This window comes from Bubalus kerabau, chromosome 10 (assembly GCF_029407905.1).
Source record: "Bubalus kerabau isolate K-KA32 ecotype Philippines breed swamp buffalo chromosome 10, PCC_UOA_SB_1v2, whole genome shotgun sequence".
Lineage (NCBI taxonomy): Eukaryota > Metazoa > Chordata > Mammalia > Artiodactyla > Bovidae > Bubalus > Bubalus kerabau.
In genome coordinates, this window is record NC_073633.1 from 15749987 (window position 1) to 15768891 (window position 18905).

General features: G+C 36.0%; 1 protein-coding gene across 3 annotated transcripts in view; it reads right to left on the reverse strand.

Moving 5' to 3' along the window:
- Positions 1–18905, reverse strand: part of STYX (serine/threonine/tyrosine interacting protein) — a 51276-nt gene that overhangs the window by 15788 nt on the left and 16583 nt on the right. For 2 of the 3 annotated variants that reach the window (XM_055536688.1, XM_055536687.1), the window contains 7 exons: positions 15032–15085; positions 11376–11473; positions 4771–4831; positions 4341–4377; positions 3869–3908; positions 3726–3776; positions 1973–2045 (listed from right to left, as the gene is read on the reverse strand). In XM_055536688.1, the coding sequence (XP_055392663.1) occupies positions 1973–2045; positions 3726–3776; positions 3869–3908; positions 4341–4377; positions 4771–4831; positions 11376–11473; positions 15032–15085 (414 nt within the window). The remainder of the gene's footprint in view (positions 1–1972; positions 2046–3725; positions 3777–3868; positions 3909–4340; positions 4378–4770; positions 4832–11375; positions 11474–15031; positions 15086–18905) is intronic. The other variant, XM_055536689.1, reaches the window with a different exon arrangement.

Consider the following 18905-nt stretch of genomic DNA (forward strand, 5'->3'; position numbering starts at 1 on the left):
ATGAGGAAATCTTGATTAAATGACTTAATATAAGTAATACAGACTACTTACAAATATTATAGCATTTAAAACTTTGATACAAATGCAGCAATAAGCAGATCAATGGAACAAAATACAAAGTCAGAAACAGACTCAAGTGTGGATTTAAAATTTGGTATATAATAAAAATGGCATTTCAAATCATTGGCTGTGCTGTGCTTTAGTCGCTCAGTCGTGTCCAACTCTTTGCGATACCATGCACTGTATGTAGCTCACCAGGCTCCTCTGTCCATGCCGAGTCTCCAGGCAAGAACACTGGAGTGGGTTGCCATGCCCTCCTCCAGGGGATCTTCCCAACCCAGGGAGCAAACTCAAGTCTCCTGCATTGCAGGTGGATTCTTTACTATCTGAGCCACGAGGGAAGCCTTCAAATCACTGGCTACAGATAAATTTTCTACAAAGAATCCTTACAAACCAATGAGAAAAAGACCAACAACCTGTTAGAAAAACGGGCAAACTACAAGCAGCTGCCACTTTTACCACCATGACAACAATGGTCCAAAAGTTTCATGAAACACTTTTGCTGTTGGTATTGACTAAGTATGGGTAAGTACGTACTCTTTGTTTCCTGGAGTCTTTTTAAAGGCAATTTAGCAACATCAACTTTCAAATGCCCTCTGACCCAGCAATTCCACTCTGATCAATTATCTTAGAGGTACATTCACACATGTAAACAAAGATACACCTATCAGGACATTCTTTCCAATGTTGTTTAAAATCATGAAAGACTGGAAACAACTTAAAGCTCCATGTATAAGGATGCTATGCTATGCTAAGTTGCTTCAGTCGTGTCTGACTCTGTGCGACCCCATAGACGGCAGCCCACCAGGCTCCGTCGTCCCTGGGATTCTCCAGGCAAGAATACTGGAATGGGTTGCCATTTCCTTCTCCAGTGCATGAAAAGAGAAAAGTGAAAGTGACGTCGCTCAGTCGTATCCGACTCTTAGCGACCCCATGGACTGCAGCCTACCAGGCTCCTCCGTCCATGGGATTTTCCAGGCAAGAGTACTGGAGTGGGGTGCCATTGCCTTCTCCAATGTATAAGGAACTGTGATACACATAAAACTGTGTTACACACACACACACACAAATATTACGAAGGTAGAGCTATATATAATCTTCAAGATACACTATTAAGGAGACTTACTTTTCAAGTATTCTTCTTAAGCATTATTGAATTTTTATTTTTTTAATCATGACTATTTTTCTCTTTTTAAAATGAAATAAAAACTAAAAGTGAATTAAAAATAAAAACAAAGTAAATTAAGTTTGGTAACTAACACATTTTGTAGTGCTCTTGATGTTTCAATGTAAGATTTATTCCTGCATAAGTGATGCAATCAGCCAGAGCACATTCTTTGACTTACGATTTTTCATCTTGGAAAAAATTAATCAGATAATTCACAGGTGTATTTTCTTTTTAGTGTATCTTCTACACATCATCAAAGTGTGAAAGAACATGGAGAAGATAAAGCATATAAAATAGAAAAAGCTGCTATATGTAACACACTTAGAACCAAAATTTTCTTATGCTCTGTATGTAATCAAAATAGAGGGAAAATGGAAGACACGTCTAAGATCAACTACTTTACTTTAGATTTAACAATGTGGTTTTAATCCTTTCTATCTTGTCAATGGCAGCTTAAAAAAAATACTTTTAAATAGATTTAAACTTGAACAAAGAAATTAGTGAGATTATGGCAATTTTTAAGTATTTACCAAGTACTACAACTAAATCATATGAATACAAGCTTTTAATTATCATACTTTCTGACTGCCTTATTGGAGAAGGGAATGGCAACCCACTCCAGTGTTCTTGCCTGGAGAATCCCAGGGTTGGGGGAGCCTGGTGGGGTCGCACAGAGTCGGACATGACTGAAGCGACTGAGCAGCAGCAGCTGATTGACTTAAAGAGGAAAAATAGAGAAGTTACCTGAAGTTGATGGACAAATCCAGCATTAGGATTAATACAAAATCTTCTTTCTTGAACATAAGCAAATGCATCTCTGAAAACAAAAAAATAGGAAAACTAAGGCGGTAATATTATTTCATGAATTAACCTCAATTTTTCCAGAATTTATCTAAAGTAGGAACTTACCTAACAATTTACCTAAAACAGAAAATCATAATCAGACAGCTTGTACTACAGAGAGGTAGTGAACTGCAGTGGGAAAATCCTTTGCTCCCCAGCTGTGTTCTAGGGGATACTTTTCAACTTCTCTAAGTTTATTTTTTTCATGTGTAAATTGGGGATCATAACAATTCCTATCTTTAAGCACTACTATGAATATGGAAGATAGTAAGTATAACATATCATGTATAGCATGTGTCACACACACTCCATGCTCAGATTTTATTACTGGTTAAATTAGAAACATATGGACTTCCTTGTGTTGTTGAGATAAAAGTGTCCAGCAGTGTATCTGGCATCTGGCAGAGACTCAATAAATAGAGGTTATTTTCACTATTATTGCTGACATGGCACCAAATAATAAAAAAAAATATATAAAACAAAATCTACCAAGCATTAATCTTTTCAATGAAATAAACACAAAACATTTGTATCCAAATAATATTTAAGAACACCTTTAAGCAAAATTTTCCATTATAATTTTAAGATAAAAATACCAAATGAAATAAAAGATTTGAATGTCCACTATGTGTCAGGCATGTGGATCCAATGTTGAACACAGCTCAAATGGACAAGGTTAACGGAGTACACAGCATAAGAACGGAAGGTTGATACAGACATGTCATGTGAAGTTTCACTGGCCACATTTAGAATTATTAAGGATCAGAAACCTCTGAGAGCTTTTTAGGGTAAGGTGAAATATGATTTATCTTTTGAAACAATCATTTTGACTGCAGTGTGAAGAACAGAACAGACTAGAGAAGGAAAGAAAACACAAGACCACTACGATGATAACTACTGGAAGAGCTTGTATTAGGGAGATTAAATAATGAAACATGACTAGAGCTTGATTAGGGAGATTCAATAATGAGAAAGAGCCAGAATCAAGGAAAATTTTAGGATACAAAACAGAATTTGGTAATGGATCAGTCTGGGACATGAGTGAAAGAGTATCAATGACTATAGTAGATTTGTAACTTGTACAAGACACTCTAAGAAAGGAAATACTGTACATTGGCCAGCTTTGTTTTAGGGTGAAAAGCACATTAGCCTCTTTCTCCCTTTCGTCTATGCAATATGCTTGGAAAAGATGATTTTGCATAAAACAAATAATAAATTGTGAATAGACAATAAAACAATTCTAAAGCAATTTTTCACCCAACTACTGTTAAAGGAAAACATAATAAATTAACCTTTTAAACAAAGAAAGCAATTACATCTTTGTTTAATAAGAATTTTAAAACTTAGATTAACCAATTTCCTAGTAGTAAGCAAGCAGTTTTCCATGGGTTACTCCAACTGTAATTATCTTGGGTTTTTAAAATAATAAGAGAACTAGCTTCATAAAGTAACAAAATAGCCTAAGTGGATCTATACAAGGTAGACCAGCTACAGAAGTTAAGAGACTAATCACAGGATAAAAGGACTAATTAATCAACCATAACTAGATGACAAAAATCAAGAGATTATTAACTTCCAGTGCCCAAACTGTCTCCATTAAGCTTCATTTTAATGAGAATTTAAACTGTGGCTAGGTTTCAGAATACTTTCTTACCTGTACTTCATTCCAAATGTTTCCATAATGTATGCAATAACAAAGGCAGCACTAAAGAGGGGGAAAATATTTTAGAAAAAAAAACAGAAAACATACTCATTAATTAAATGCTGGAGAAAGAAAGATTATTGCTAACATCATACCTCCTGGAGATCCCTGCATTCCCATGGACAAGAACTTTTCCTGAAAAACAAGAAATAGTTATTCTGATAGAAAGATACCTGATGCAGCAGCTAAAATATACTGAAACCATGTATCATACCACAGTAAAATAAATCTTATCTTAAGCATTTTATGTATTCTGTATACACAACTTGGATACTTACTAATTTTCAAATCCTTGAATTTATTTATATTAACTGTGTGGAGACTACAATAGACTTTTAGATTAAAAAGATTTAAAGCTGACAATATGAAAACAGTTCTATAGAGATATTTAAGAAAGTCTATCCAAATGAAGTAAGTTTTGGGAAATTTGGAAAGTCTATTATACATAATTATAATTTTCATATTCATTTAAGACTAAATGAATTTAGTCTTAAATAACTAAAAATTAACTATAATGAATAATTTCCTAAAAATAAACATAAGTTAAATGAAAGAAAAATTACTTACCTCCACTTTGTAAGCTCTCATCAATAAATTCTTTTGTCTGAAGGAAAAAGACAGTGTGTTATAATAAAATATATGGAGTAACAAGCATAAAATACAAACATATATACACAAAACAAAATATACTGAAAATATTTTCCTGCTTATTTGAATAAAAATTACATCAAAAATTTCCAAAATGATACAAATACCATTATTATAAGTTTAAATAAATATTTTGCATTTAAGAAATCTGAAATACAATTTCTCAAATATTTTGAGATCATAAAAAAGATTTTAAAAATAGTCAATTTTCTTTAAAATACAATCCCACAATTTTCAGACATTACAAGTAATAGCAGTATAGGAGAAAATCATGTCTTGTTAAGTTTTAAAAGCACAATTAAGAAAGCAAATCATAAATATTAAATGATATTAAAATACTGTTACCTACCATGGGGAAAAAACGTATTATATTTTCAACCGGATTATCTGCAATATCCAAGACTAAATATCTGAAAATAGAATATTGTGTGATTAAGCACACTTTCAGATAAAACTCTTCATATATAAAAAATACAAAAGTTTCTTGACAACCATGAAAATAACTTTCAAAATATCATATTCCCAAGGACCAAGCCATATATTTTATAATGCTTGAAGGCACAGCATTTAAAGCCTTAAATAACAGTTAACACATTAATATTTCTCTGATATCTTACATATAAAAAAAAATCTATCTTCTTAAAATAGAAAAATCATAAACGGGAAGAAATTTTCCTCTAGATCAGAGTAGATCTAGAAAATAAAGACAAAAATTGCCTATTTTCTCCTCTTTGCTATTCTTCTATTTCTAGCAACTTCCCTAAGACTAGAAGAGTTTTCTTTGGATGGCCCTGCCACCCTTCCTCACAACCCTACAGAGGACAATTCAGAGACAGACCAAAGCCTGACAGAGAAAAAACCGACGGAAATAGAATGCAGCAGTCTGACAGAGCCGTGAGTCAAACATTCATTGTTTGAACTAACCTACAACAGAGGACAACTAACCTGTCCTCAAATTTTACACCTTGAAAAACATTTAAAATAAGTCATTTCAATATACAAGCCTTACTTTATTTTGTGAAAAACTGCCATTTCTGGAAATCTGCTGGCAGTTCAGTGGTTAGGACTCAGTGCTTTCACTGTCAGGGACAGGGTTCTATCCCTGGTCGGGGAACTAAGATCCTGCAAGCCTTGTCATACAGCCTCAACAACTGCTCCCCTCACCCCACCCCCAACCAAAAAACAAAGAAAACTTTCATTTCTAACCCATCCAAGACCATCTGTTTATTAACACAACTTAGTTAAGTAATTGAGTTATAAAATCAAAATGTAAAGTCAATATTGCTTTAATAATTACTTTGGTGGTAGCAACTTCAATAAATTCAGGACTTATCACAGAGAAGCTATACCCAGGACGATTTGGCACTAAAAACAAAAATTAGAAAGGTATAGTATGGCATTTTAAAATATAACATTGTCATTTTCTTTAATATATACAAGTCTCAATGTGTGTATACATGATGTGCATGCAAGCGTGCACTGTAAGCTGCTTCAGTCGTGTTCAACTCTTTGCCACCATATGGACTGTAGCCCACCAGGCTCCTCTATCCATGCGGATTCTCCAGGCAGGGATACTAGAGTGGGTTGCCATGCCCTTCTCCAGGGGACCTTCCTGACCCAGGGATTGAACCTGTGTCTCCTATGTCTCCTGCATTAGCAGGCGGATTCTTTACCACTAGTGCCACCTGGGAAGCCTGTGTATACATGAAACACATACATAACACAAAAAATTTAGAAGGAAATTTAACAAAATGTTAGTGTCAAGCTCCTCTGGGTTGTGGAATTATGGCTGGCTTTTTAAATATTTCTCTTTGTGTCATTCTGTATTTTCATAAATATGTATAAAGAACAAGTGTATCTTCTGCAATTAGAAAAAATTCAATCTATTTTAGATTACATGCAACCCCTTTTTAAAACTAATTTTCTCTAACTGAAAAATGTGTATGCACAGTAAAAAATTCTAACAGCATAAAGATATCTGCAATGAAAACTAGCTTTCCCTACCATCCCAGACCCTAAATTTCCCTTCCCAGAAATAACCACTGTTAAGTTTCTAGTCTGTCAGTCCAGAAGTTTCCTATACAAGAGTAATGCCTAATGTACTGCACATACTTTAAACACTTGGAGAGCACACATGTGGCTCTGCACCTTGTTTCCTTCATGCAATAAACTGTAAAGATTAGTCTGTATCAGCACATACACAAATATTTCATTCTTTTTCATGACTACATAGTCTATTATGTATTCACAAAATATATTTTAGAGTATTTTACACTGAGGGACATTCAGGTTGCTCTCATTTTTACAAAAATAAAGCAGAACATTAAAAGATTTCTAACATATGTGGTTTTATACTAATACTTCTAGAATGATATCCAAAGAAGAGTTAACAGTACCTGCCTCCTAGCCAGGGATAAATTAGGTAGCTGGGTTTAGGGAAGGAAAGAAACCTTTCCTCTCATACCTTTTTGACCCTTTGGTCTTTGTATCATGTGTAATATATGCTTTATTTTTTAAGTGAAGCCAAAATAAAGAACATTAAAAACCATCAGATGCTCAACCTCATCATTTTAAGATAAATGTGAAAGGCAAACTAAAACTACACAACACAATTTTTACTCCAGGAGATCACAAAGCTGAAGGGCAATTTACTCCAGATCAGGTGGTGAAGGGGCTTGCGATAAGGCAATGAAGCTACCAGCAAGGCCATGTAGGGCTAACCAAGAGAGACGGGTCATAGTGAAGAGTGAAGAGTTCTAACAAAATGTGGTCCACTGGAGGAGGAAAAGGCAAACCACTCCAGTGTTTCTGTCAGAAGAACCCCATGGACACTATGAAAAGACAAAAAGATATGACACCGGAAGACGAGCCTCCAGGTTGGAAGGTGTCCAATATGTTACTAGGGAAGAGCAGAGGGCAATTACTAATAGCTCCAGAAAGAATAAAGTGGCTGGGCCAAAGTGGAAATGACATTCAGTTGTGGATGTGTCTGGTAGTGAAAGTAAAGTCCAATGCCATAAGGAACAATACTGCATAGGAACCTGGAATATTAGGTCCATGAATCAAGGTAAACTGGACACAGTCAAGCAGGAGATGGCAAGATTGAACACTGACATCTTAGGAATCAGTGAACTAAAATGGACTGGAATGGGTGAATTTAATTCAGATGACCATTATATCAACTACTATGGGCAAGAATTCCTTAGAAGAAATGAAGTAGTCCTCAAAGCCAAAAAAAGAGTTCAAACTGCAGTACTTGGGTACAACCTCAAAAATGACAGAATGATCCTGCTTCGTCCCCAAGGCAAGCCATTCAACATCAGTCATCCAAATCGATGCCTCAACCAACTGATATTGAATAAGCTGAAGACAATCAGTTCTACAAAGACCTGCAACACTTCCTAGAACTAACACCAAAAAATGATGTCCTTTTCACCATAAGAGACTGGAATACAAAAGCAGGGAATCAAGAGATACCCAGAATAACAGGCAAGTTTGGCCTTGGAGTACAAAATGAAGCATGGCAAAGGATAAAAGAGTTTTGCCAAGAGAACACGCTGGTCATAGTAAGCACCCTTTTCCAAAAACCCAAGAGATGACTCGACACATGGACATCACCAGATAGTCAGCACCAAAATCATACTATGTTCTTTGCAGCTTTAGACGGAGAAGGTCTATACAGTCAGCAAAACAGGACCTGGAATGGACTGTGGCTCCGATCATGAGCTCCTTATAGCAAAATTCAGGCTTAAATTGAAGAAAGTGGGGAAAACCATCAGGCCATGCAGTTATGACCTAAATCAATTCCCTTATGATTATACAGTGAGGTGACAAATAGATTCAAGGGATTAGATCTGGTGGACAGAGTGTCTGAAGAACTACGGATGGAGGTTCATAACATAGTACAAGAGGCAGTAACCAAAAACATCTCAAAGAAAACGAAATGCAAGAAGGAAAAGTGGTTGTCTGAGGAGGCTTTACAAATAGCTGAGGAAAGAAGAGAAGTGAAAGGCAAGGAAGAAAGGTATATCCAACTGAATGCCGAATTTCAGAGAATAGCAAGGAGAGATAAGAAGGTCTTCTTCAATGAACAATGCAAAGAAACAGAAGAAACAACAGAATGGACTAGAGATCTCGTCAAGAAAACTACAGATATCAAGGCAACATTTCACACAACAATGGTCACAATAAAGGACAGGAACTGTAAGGACCAAACCAAAGCGGAAGAGATTAAGAAGAGGTGGCAAGAATACACAGAATAACTATACAAATAAGGTCTTAATATCCTGGATATCCACAATGGTGTGGTCACTCACCTAGAGCAGGATATCCTGGAGTGTGAAGTAAAGTGAGCCTAAGGAAGCACTACTAAGAACAAAGCTAGTAGTGTGTGTTAGTTGCTCAATTATGTTCAACTCTCTGAGACCCCATGGACTGCAGCCTGCCAGGCTCCTCTATCCATGGAATTCTCCAGGCAAGAATACTGGAGTGGGTTGCCATTCTTTTCTCCAGAGGATCTTCCCAACCCAGGGATCAAACCTGCGTCTTTTATATCTCCTGCTTTGGGAGGCAGGTTCTTTACCGCCAGTGTCACCTGGGAAGCCCAAAGCTAGTAGAAGTGATGGAATTCCAGCTGAGCTATTTAAAACCCTAAAAGATGATGCTTTAAAGTGCTGCACTAAATATGTCAGCAAATTTGGAAAACTCAGCAGTGGTCACAGGACTGGAAAAGGTCAGTTTTCATTCCAATTTCAAAGAAGGGTAATGCCAAAGAATGCTCAAACTACCATACAATTCTGCTCATTTCACAATTGCACAATTGCACTCATCTCACACGCTAGTAAAGTAATGCTCAAAATTCTCCAAGCCAGGCTTCAGCAATATGTGAACCGTGAACTTCCTGATGTTCAAGCTGGTTTTAGAAAAGGCAGAGGAACCAGAGATCAAACTGCCAACATCCGCTGGATCATGGGAAAAGCAAGCGAGTTCCAGAAAAACATCTATTTCTGCTTTATTGACTATGCCAAAGCCTTTGACTGTGTGGATCACAATAAACTGTGGAAAATTCTTCAAGAGATGGGAATACCAGACCACCTGATCTGCCTCTTGAGAAATTTGTATGCAGGTCAGGAAGCAACAGTTAGAACTGGACATGGAACAACAGACTGGTTCCAAATAGGAAAAGGAGTACATCAAGGCTGTATATTGTCACCCTGTTTATTTAACTTCTATGCAGAGTACATCATGAGAAACGCTGGAGTGGAAGAAACACAAGCTGGAATCAAGTTTGCCGGGAGAAATATCAACAACCTCAGATATGCAGATGACACCATCCTTATGGCAGAAAGTGAAGAGGAACTCAAAAGCCTCTTGATGAAAGTGAAAGAGGAGAGTGAAAAAGTTGCCTTAAAGTTCAACATTCAGAAAAGAAGATCATGGCATCCGGTCCCATCACTTCATGGGCCATAGATGGGGAAACAGTGGAAACAGTGTCAGACTTTATTTTTCTGGGCTCCAAAATCACTGCAGATGGTGACTGCAGCCATGAAATTAAAAGACGCTTACTCCTTGGAAGGAAAGTTATGACCGACCTAGATAGCATATTCAAAAGCAAAGACATTACTTTGCCAACAAAGGTTCATCTAGTCAAGGCTATGGTTTTTCCTGTGGTCATGTATGGATGTGAGAGTTGGACTGTGAAGAATTCTGAGCGCCGAAGAATTGATGCTTTTGAACTGTGGTGTTGGAGAAGACTCTTGCGAGTCCCTTGGACTGCAGGGAGATCAAACCAGTCAATCCTAAAAAACCTCAATCCTGAATATTCATTGGAAGGACTGATGCTGAAGCTGTAGCTCCAATACCTTGGCTACTTGATGCGAAGAGCTGACTTACTGGAAAAGACCCTGATGCTGGGAAAGATTGAAAGCAAAGGGACAAGGGGGCAGCAGAGGATTAGATGGTTAAGATAGCACCACTGACTCAATGGACATGAATTTGAGTGAACTCCAGTAGACAGTGGAGGACAGGGGAGCCTGGTGTGCTACAGTCCATGGATTGCAAAAAGTCAGACATGAACTAGCAAATGAACAAGATTGGAAAAATTTAAAAATATTTTATAATTCTGTCTGAGAGAGATACCAAGGAAGGAGTCACTGTCATTCACTTTGCACTGGGAATGCAAACTGATGCAACTCAATGGAGGGCAATTTGTAACATCTATTAAAATTTAAATGCTCACATTCTTTAATCCAGTCATTCTACTACAAATTTATCCTACTGATATATTTACATATGAATTAAATGACATAGAGGGATAGTCACTACATTAGCAAAAGTCTGGAAACAATCTAAATGTCTAACAATAGGAGATAGTTTGAATAGATTTTAGTAGAGTAATACAATAGATTACTGTCTACTTAAAAAGAATAACACAGGAATTCTCTGGTGGGCTAGTGGTTAGTATTACAGGCTGTCATTGATGTGGCCCAGTTGGTCGGGGAACTGAGGTTCTACCAGCCAGAAGATGCAATGAAGGAAAAAAAAAAAAAAAGAAGAATGTAGCTAAGTAATAATATGAAGCAATCTCCTAAATACATACTTTTTTTTTAAAAGCCTAAGTTCATCTGTGAATATATATGTAACATAACTCCAGAAAGATACTCAAAAAGAAGTTAACAATGGATACTTGTAGTGAGGGGAATTGACTATTTATAGGACAGGAATAGGGAAACTACTTTTCAGTATACATTCTTTTGAACATTTAAAATTCTACATTATGTGCATAAATTACTTATTTAAAATATTTTAAGGGAAGTTTATTCTTTAAATGATGTACTGTATGACCCATCTTTATAAAACATATATATACAGAAGTCCAATATAATAAAATCAATTTAAAATAAAAACATTACATGTTTGATACCCATAACATTTTTATATATCAACAATTCTTACCTAAATAATTGTTGAAAGTTGGGTTTAATAAAGTTTGCTTCAATATTTTGTCGTATACATATTATATGAGTTATTCCATGTTTCTGTAGTATAGGTAGCTATTAAAAAAAAGAGAAATAGTTTGAAATACAAAACATCACCTTACTGTAATTAAGATCTGAAAATACATAGGACTCAACTTTATAGTTAATATAGCCACATCTGAGCTTTAAATACAGGAAATCAAAGCTAATTTCATAACAACATGCTTAAAGTCATCAGCAAAATATTTCAATGATTCAAGATAAACACACTACATGTTCTCAAAAGGCTTATAGAATTATTTTAAATCTATAATTTTAGAGTTTGATATGACCTTAAAGATAATTTATTTGGGAAACAATACTCTACCTTAATTATATATATTAACCCTTTGACCTTTGTATTATGTATAACATACTTTATATTTATTTATAATTTATATTTATATACTCTTTATTATTTATTTTTAATACTATATAGTGGTTAAAGGTATGGGCTACGTACCGAGTCATGAGCTATGGAGTCCAAGCTCTAGATTCCAGCTCTGCTAATGACCTGAGCACTGTGGCTCAATTTTCTCACGTGAAACCTAGGAAAACACTACCTATTCACTGAATAGTTGTGAGAATTCTATAAGATAATCTTTGGCATAGTGGCTGGGACACATAGCAAGTTTTTTTAGTAAATGGCAGTTATATATATTGGCTACAATTCTTATTTATTAGAGAGAACTACTCTAACATAAACCGTTATTCAACATTTCTGACCTAGTTAATAGCAGTGCTGGAGCTCAAATCTCTAGACTGCTCTCTGCATCTCCCAGTGCACTTTTTCTATTTTAAGCCAGAATTAATTTATACAATTCACAAAAACTAACTTCTAGGTTTTAAAAATTCTCCTAAAGTTAAAACTGGTGACTCCAAAGTATTCTGTGGTGCTTTGTGGCTCTATATTTAAAGCAATTTAACATGATAACTCTAAAAACTGTTAAGTTTTTATTTGTAAGTGACTATAGGTTTCAGTGAAATTTACGGACAACATGTTATTTAAATAGTTAGAATATATATGCCATCAGTGACTTTGTTCACTGATTCATGCTAACTATGTGTAAAGCAGTGCCTGGAACACAGTTGTTGTTCAATAATTACATGTTCAAGAAATGAATGAACAAATCATGATGAATCAGAATTATTAATAAGCCTGTGTTTTCTATTTTCAGTTTATAATCCTATATATTTAATTCCCTTTCTGTATTAATAGAACAGCAATACTAATAATGCATAAAAAAGTTCAAGAATAATTTCTACTTGTTACAGATCAAATGCTTGTGTCTCTCTAAAATTCCTATGTTGAAGCCCTAACCTCCAAGGTAATGATATTAGTTTGTGGGGCCTTTGGGAGGTAATTAGATATAAATGAGGCTATGAGGTGGAGTACCCATGCTGGAATTAGTGCTCTTACAAGAGGAAGAGGGATCAGAGCTTCATCCCTCTGCCATGTGAGACTACCTCAAGAAGGCAGCAAACCATGAAGAGGGCCCTCACCAAAACTTAACCATGATGGTGCCCTCATCTCAAACTTCCCAGCCTCCAGAACTGTGAGAAATAAATGTCTGTGGCTGAGACCATCCACTCGATGGTATTTTATTATAGCAGCCTAAGCCAAGAAAGTGTGGTTTCTAAATGTTAATTTTTGCAGCAAAATTTCCTATGTCTGGCATAGATTACAGTTCAGTTATCTTTGTATTTCCTGAGTACATCCTGAGACAGGGGAAAGGAGGTTAAGAATTTGGTAGGATTAATAATAAATCAATGTTTCATATTCACATTTATAGAACCTCTAAAGTGAATTCAATATTCATTCACTTGTCTATCACTGATCTATGATATGTGAACTTTTCATACCTACTCTATTAATATGAGAAACTACAAAAAGACATATATAATCAGGGATAAAACCTGTTTGTTTGAACAAACTTGGAAGGCACATTAGATTACTAAGTAAAAACAAACCTTAAGACGGAACCCAAATATAATAGCATGTAAAATTTTTTGTTTGTTTTCAACAGACTTTTATTTATACAAAGCAAACTATAACCTTATCTCACACCTGCAAACAGAAAAAATTTTATAAAAAGAAACAGTTCACTATCTACAAAGACCCTAAATATGTCCCTTTTATTAAAACTGTATTTGAATGTAATAAAAGATAGGCCAAACTAAATGAGTTTATTAGGAGCTTATTCCTTAAGAATTTTTTATTTCTATTATTCTTCCGCTATTACTGTTTAAGATGATATGAAAAGAAATATGGGCTGAACTATAATGATTTATGGTGGGAAATAATCAAATTTTGCCATAGAAGCTTTTCTTCAATCTAATGAGACCACGGTGAAGTTAGGAGGGAAGAGGTTTTGAGACAATGTATCTGTAAACAAATACTTACAAACTAATATGACAAAGAGTATAATATGTATATTTATAAAGCACAGTGAGAATACCAAAAGCAAATAGTCTAAAATCATTTTGAACCCCAGTATTTGTGAATATTACATTATTTGGGCAATAACTTTGTTTTTACAAAGTAGATCACAATTAAGTCTATAGTTATCTACCATATCCTTTTCTAAGTACTTATTTAGATATATATTTTTATCAACATCCCACCTTCTCAACTGAGTTGCAGGCCATCAAATTACTACTATTATTCTTAGATATGCCTCAACAGTCAAAAAGCTTTCCAGTTTCAAAATGAACGACATTAACTTTAAAAAACAAAACGCCCCATCACCTAAAGTTCATAAATATTATCAAATTATTTCAAAAAAGTTTTTAACTCTAAAGTTTTTAAAAAAACCTATGCAGGTATCAAACCAACTTCTAAATAGGCAGGGTATTAGGGAAAACATCTGTAATATAATGTTTTACATTATAATTCAAAGCGAATTAGCATTGCCATAATTCATAGGGCTGAATCCTCTAGGAATTGGTAACACTGCTATTAATACATATATCTGAATGAGATCTACCCTTTCAATTGTGTAACTGAAGAAATACATTTCAGTGTAAATATACAGGACACCTAGATATATAATACAATACTTTACAACCTGGAGGTTCTAGATCTCCATAGTTTGGAAAAACAGAAATAAAATTTGAGTCATTTCAATTAAAATATGTGGGTTCTATGAATGTATTTGTACATGCTCATCACGCACATTCTATTTTACCCTTTAACTAATATGTAAAATAATCTTATTTGGGGATTTAATTACATCTCATATTTCTCAGAAACTATGATTAGCAATTGCAGATGTCCAATATCCAGATTAGCAATTCCAGTTATCTTGGAAGGTAAATAAATTATTAAAGGTCAATTTTGGGCAAGTATTTTAAACACATGGATTTCATGAGGAAAATAAAAATACAAAACCTCACTTGTGATTTGTGGTTAAACACTTGAGAATCACTGGTCCATTAAAATTTGAAAAGAAGTAGGTACTCCAGAGTCACAATTACTGCTAATATGCAATATCAGTGGACAATTCCTCAAACAAAACTCTTTCTACTAAAAAAACTTACCCGAAAAAGTTGGTTAATAAGGTCTATTGATGAATCTAACTTAAAAGTTCTTACCTTGCTTTTCATGGCAGAAGAATATGGGCCTAAAAACAAACCAGGCAGAATTTCCTAGAAAAAAATATTGAGCTATTTACCACCAGCAATTTAAATCTATACAAAACATGTACCATGTAAGTATTTTCATAGCTGTTATAATAATTTGCTAAAAAGTTTATTATTTAGGGAGAATTTTCTAGCAACACTGAGCAAATGACTGGGAAGAGAAATGCAGATGTGCTTTATATAACAGGATGACACATTTAAAATTTAAATTAATTCTGAAAAGTCAGGTATTTGAACTTCCATAGTGCTTTTTTATAAGCAGTCTGAGAATCAGTACTTTTGTCTTTTAGTATAATTAGTATTGTTGTCTTTTCGATTACTAAAATACCTCTAATTTTACTTCTATTCTCTGCTACAGTCTAGAAATAAAACCGGTATTAAAAAATATCATCCTTTTGGAATTACACAAAATCTTAGTCAAGCAAATGAAAAGTAGCACAAGATTCAGCAATTTAAATAAATAACATCTGAATCGTGAATTAAAATTTATTCTATGAGATTTCAATATAGAAACTCTTCAGTAGGGATATATCATACCCTATATACTAATACAATTTTATACTTCAATTCTATGGGATATCAGAATTATTTGTGTATAGATTTGATTTAATAGCTTCTTGTATGCAGAAACTAAATTTTACTCATATTTGCATTCCCCATAGCATCAAATAAAATACCTCATTGGTAATCAAATATTTTTAACAAGTGAATTTTCACTAAGAGAAACAGGTTTTTTAGAGGTCAAGGAATTCCTGAGGAGAGATACTCCTTGACCTTGGGAGTGGCAGAGATGAAAAATGAAACAAAAAGTTTCGCTATGTAGGTTCAGTTCAGCTGCTCAGTTGTAGCCGAACTCTTTGCGACCCATGGACTGCAGCATGCCAGGCTTCCTTGTCTATCACCAAGTCCTGGAGCTTATTCAAACTCAGGTCCATCAAGTCAGTAAAGCCATCCAACCATCTCATCCTCTGTTGTCCCCTTATCCTCCCACCTTCGATCTTTCCCAATATCAGTGTCTTTTCCAATGAGTCACTTCTTCACAGAAGGACGCCAAAGGACTGGAGTTTCAGCTTCAGCATCAGTCCTTCCAATGAATATTTAGGACTGTTTTCCTTCAGGATGGACTGGTTGGATCTCCTTGCAATCCAAGGGACTCTCAAGAGTATTCTCCAACACCACAGTTCAAAAACATCAATTCTTTGGCACTCAGCTTGCTTTATAGTCCAACTCTCATATCCATACATGACTACTGGAAAAACCATAGCTTTGACTAGACGGACCTTTGTTGGCAAAGTAATGTCTCTGCTTTTTAATATGCTGTCTAAGTTGGTCATAGCTTTTCTTCCAAGGAGCAAGCGTCTTTTAATTTCATAGTGGCAGTCAACATCTGCAGTGATTTTGGAGCCACCCAAAATAAAGTCTCTCACTACTTGCCCACATACTTGCCATGAAGTGATGGGACCAGATGCCATGATCTTAGTTTTCTGAATGTTGAGCTTTAAGCCAACTTTTTCACTCTCACTTTCATCAAGAGGCTCTTTAGTTCTTCTTTGCTTTCTGCCATAAGGGTGGTGTCATTTGCATATCTGAGGTTATTGATATTTCTCCTAGCAATCTTGATTCCAGCTTGTGCTTCCTCCAGCCCGGCATTTCGCATGATGCACTCTGCATATAAGTAAAATAAGCAGGGTGACAATATACAGCCTTGACGTACTCCTTTCATGATTTGGAACCAGTCTGTTGTTCCATGTCCAGTTCTAACTGTTGCTTCCTGACTGCCATACAGATTTCTCAGGAAGCAGGTAAGGTGGTCTGGCATACTTATCTCTTTAATAATTTTTGTTTGTTGTGATCCACACAGTCAAAGGCTTTGGGGTAGTCAATAAAGTAGAAGTAAATGTCTTTCTGGAACTCTCTTGCTTTTTTGATGATCCAGCAGGTGTTGGCAATTTGATCTCTGGTTCCTCTGCCTTTTCTAAATCCAGCTTGAATATCTGGAAGTTCACGGTTCACATACTGTTGAAGCCTGGCTTGGTGAATTTTGAGCATTACTTTGCTAGCGTGTGAGATGAGTGCAATTGTGCAGTAGTTTGAACATTCTGTGGCACTGCCTTTCTTTGGGATTGGAATGAAAACTGACCATTTTCAGTCCTATGGCCACTGCTAAGTTTTCCAAATGTGCTGGCATATTCACTGCAGCACTTTCACAGCATCATCTTTTAGGATTTGAAATAGCTCAGCTGGAATTCCATCACCTCCACTAGCTTTGTTCATAGTGATACTTCCTAAGACCCACTTGACTTTGGACTTCAGGATGTCTGACTCTAGGTTGAGTGATCACACCATCATGGTTATCTGGGTCATGAAGATCTTTTTTGTATAGTTCTATGTATTCTTGCCACCTCTTCTTAATATTTTCTACTTCTGTTAGTTCCATACCATTTCTGTCCTTTATTGTGTGCCGGGAGCCAGCACGGGAGTTCCTATCCATGACAAGGTCATGCAGGAGAGCCCTGACGGGCAAGGTGGGTCAGGGCTTGAGGGCCCCCCTGGATCTGCCTGAGCGTCTACCCCAAAACCAGAATCTGTCTGTTTTACTATTTTACGACTTTCACCAACTCCTCTGACATTAACGGGGGGGCTATCCCCAACCACCTTTCTTTGAAGGAAATCAACTTAGAGCTCTAGCTAATTAGCCTCCTGGGCATAATAGGAGTGTTTCAATTCAAACCCCTCAGATAGCTCTCTAACTTGCTTGACAGGTTTATCTGGACTCATACAGCTACGCATATGATTGTTTACAGCCTCCCAAGAGGCATGGGAAGCTTAAGATATTCAAATAGTATAGAGCCTCTCGGAGAGTTAGAAATTGTTAGAATAGAACTAGTAGAAGATTTCATTGTTGAGCCAATGCTTGCTACCAAGTTCCAACATCCCCTGTACTGTATCCTTAAAAGTGTATTAATTAATATAGTTTGCATATAGAAAAAAATAAGTAGTGGCCTTGGTGCTAACAACTTTAGACCCTTAAGGTAATAAATTCTTTCCTTGTTGTAAACCCACTGCACCTCTGCCCTATAGGAATGCAACTTTATCTAACACCTTCGGAGGATAGCGCCAAACTTTAAAATAATTACTCTTAGAGAAAATAAGTCTTATGGTTGACAAACCTTTATCAGAGTCATAAAATGTTAACAGGCCTTCTGGCCAGAAGATGATGTAAATCACCTAAACCATTTGTATACGATAAGTCTGCAGAAAAGAAAGCCTGGTCTCGATAAGGATCAAAGACTGCTGACTTTGCATGATTTTACACCCCCTATTATCCTTCCTCTATGCACAACTTAAGGTATATAAGCTCCCTTTGAAAATAAAGCTACGGGCCTTGCTCAAAGCTTGGTCTCCCCATGTCGTTCTTTCTTGCTTCCTTTTCTTTTTCTTCTCTGTTCTTCCTTCAGGACAAATAATTGGGAGCGTGGGGGCCCTCTTGAGACCACTTATTTGCCCGGGCTTCTAAGACCCACTCCAGAAGGTGCCTAAGGTGGGGCACCTTCCGCTATTCGAGAGGGCGCCTATGGCCTCTGTGGTCAGTGCAAGCCTGGTGTCACAAGTTTTATTGGCTTTCCACGTAAACCAGTTATACTGAGCCTCTGATCTTTCTCCTTTTATCTATCCTTTTAATCGCCAACGCCGTCCTCCCGAGGGAATCCCTGGACCCAACCGGGGCTGGACACCGGTAATTGTGCCCAACTTTGCCCATCTTTGCATGAAATATTCCCTTGGTATCTCTTATTTTCTTGAAGAGACCTTAGTCTTTCCCATTCTA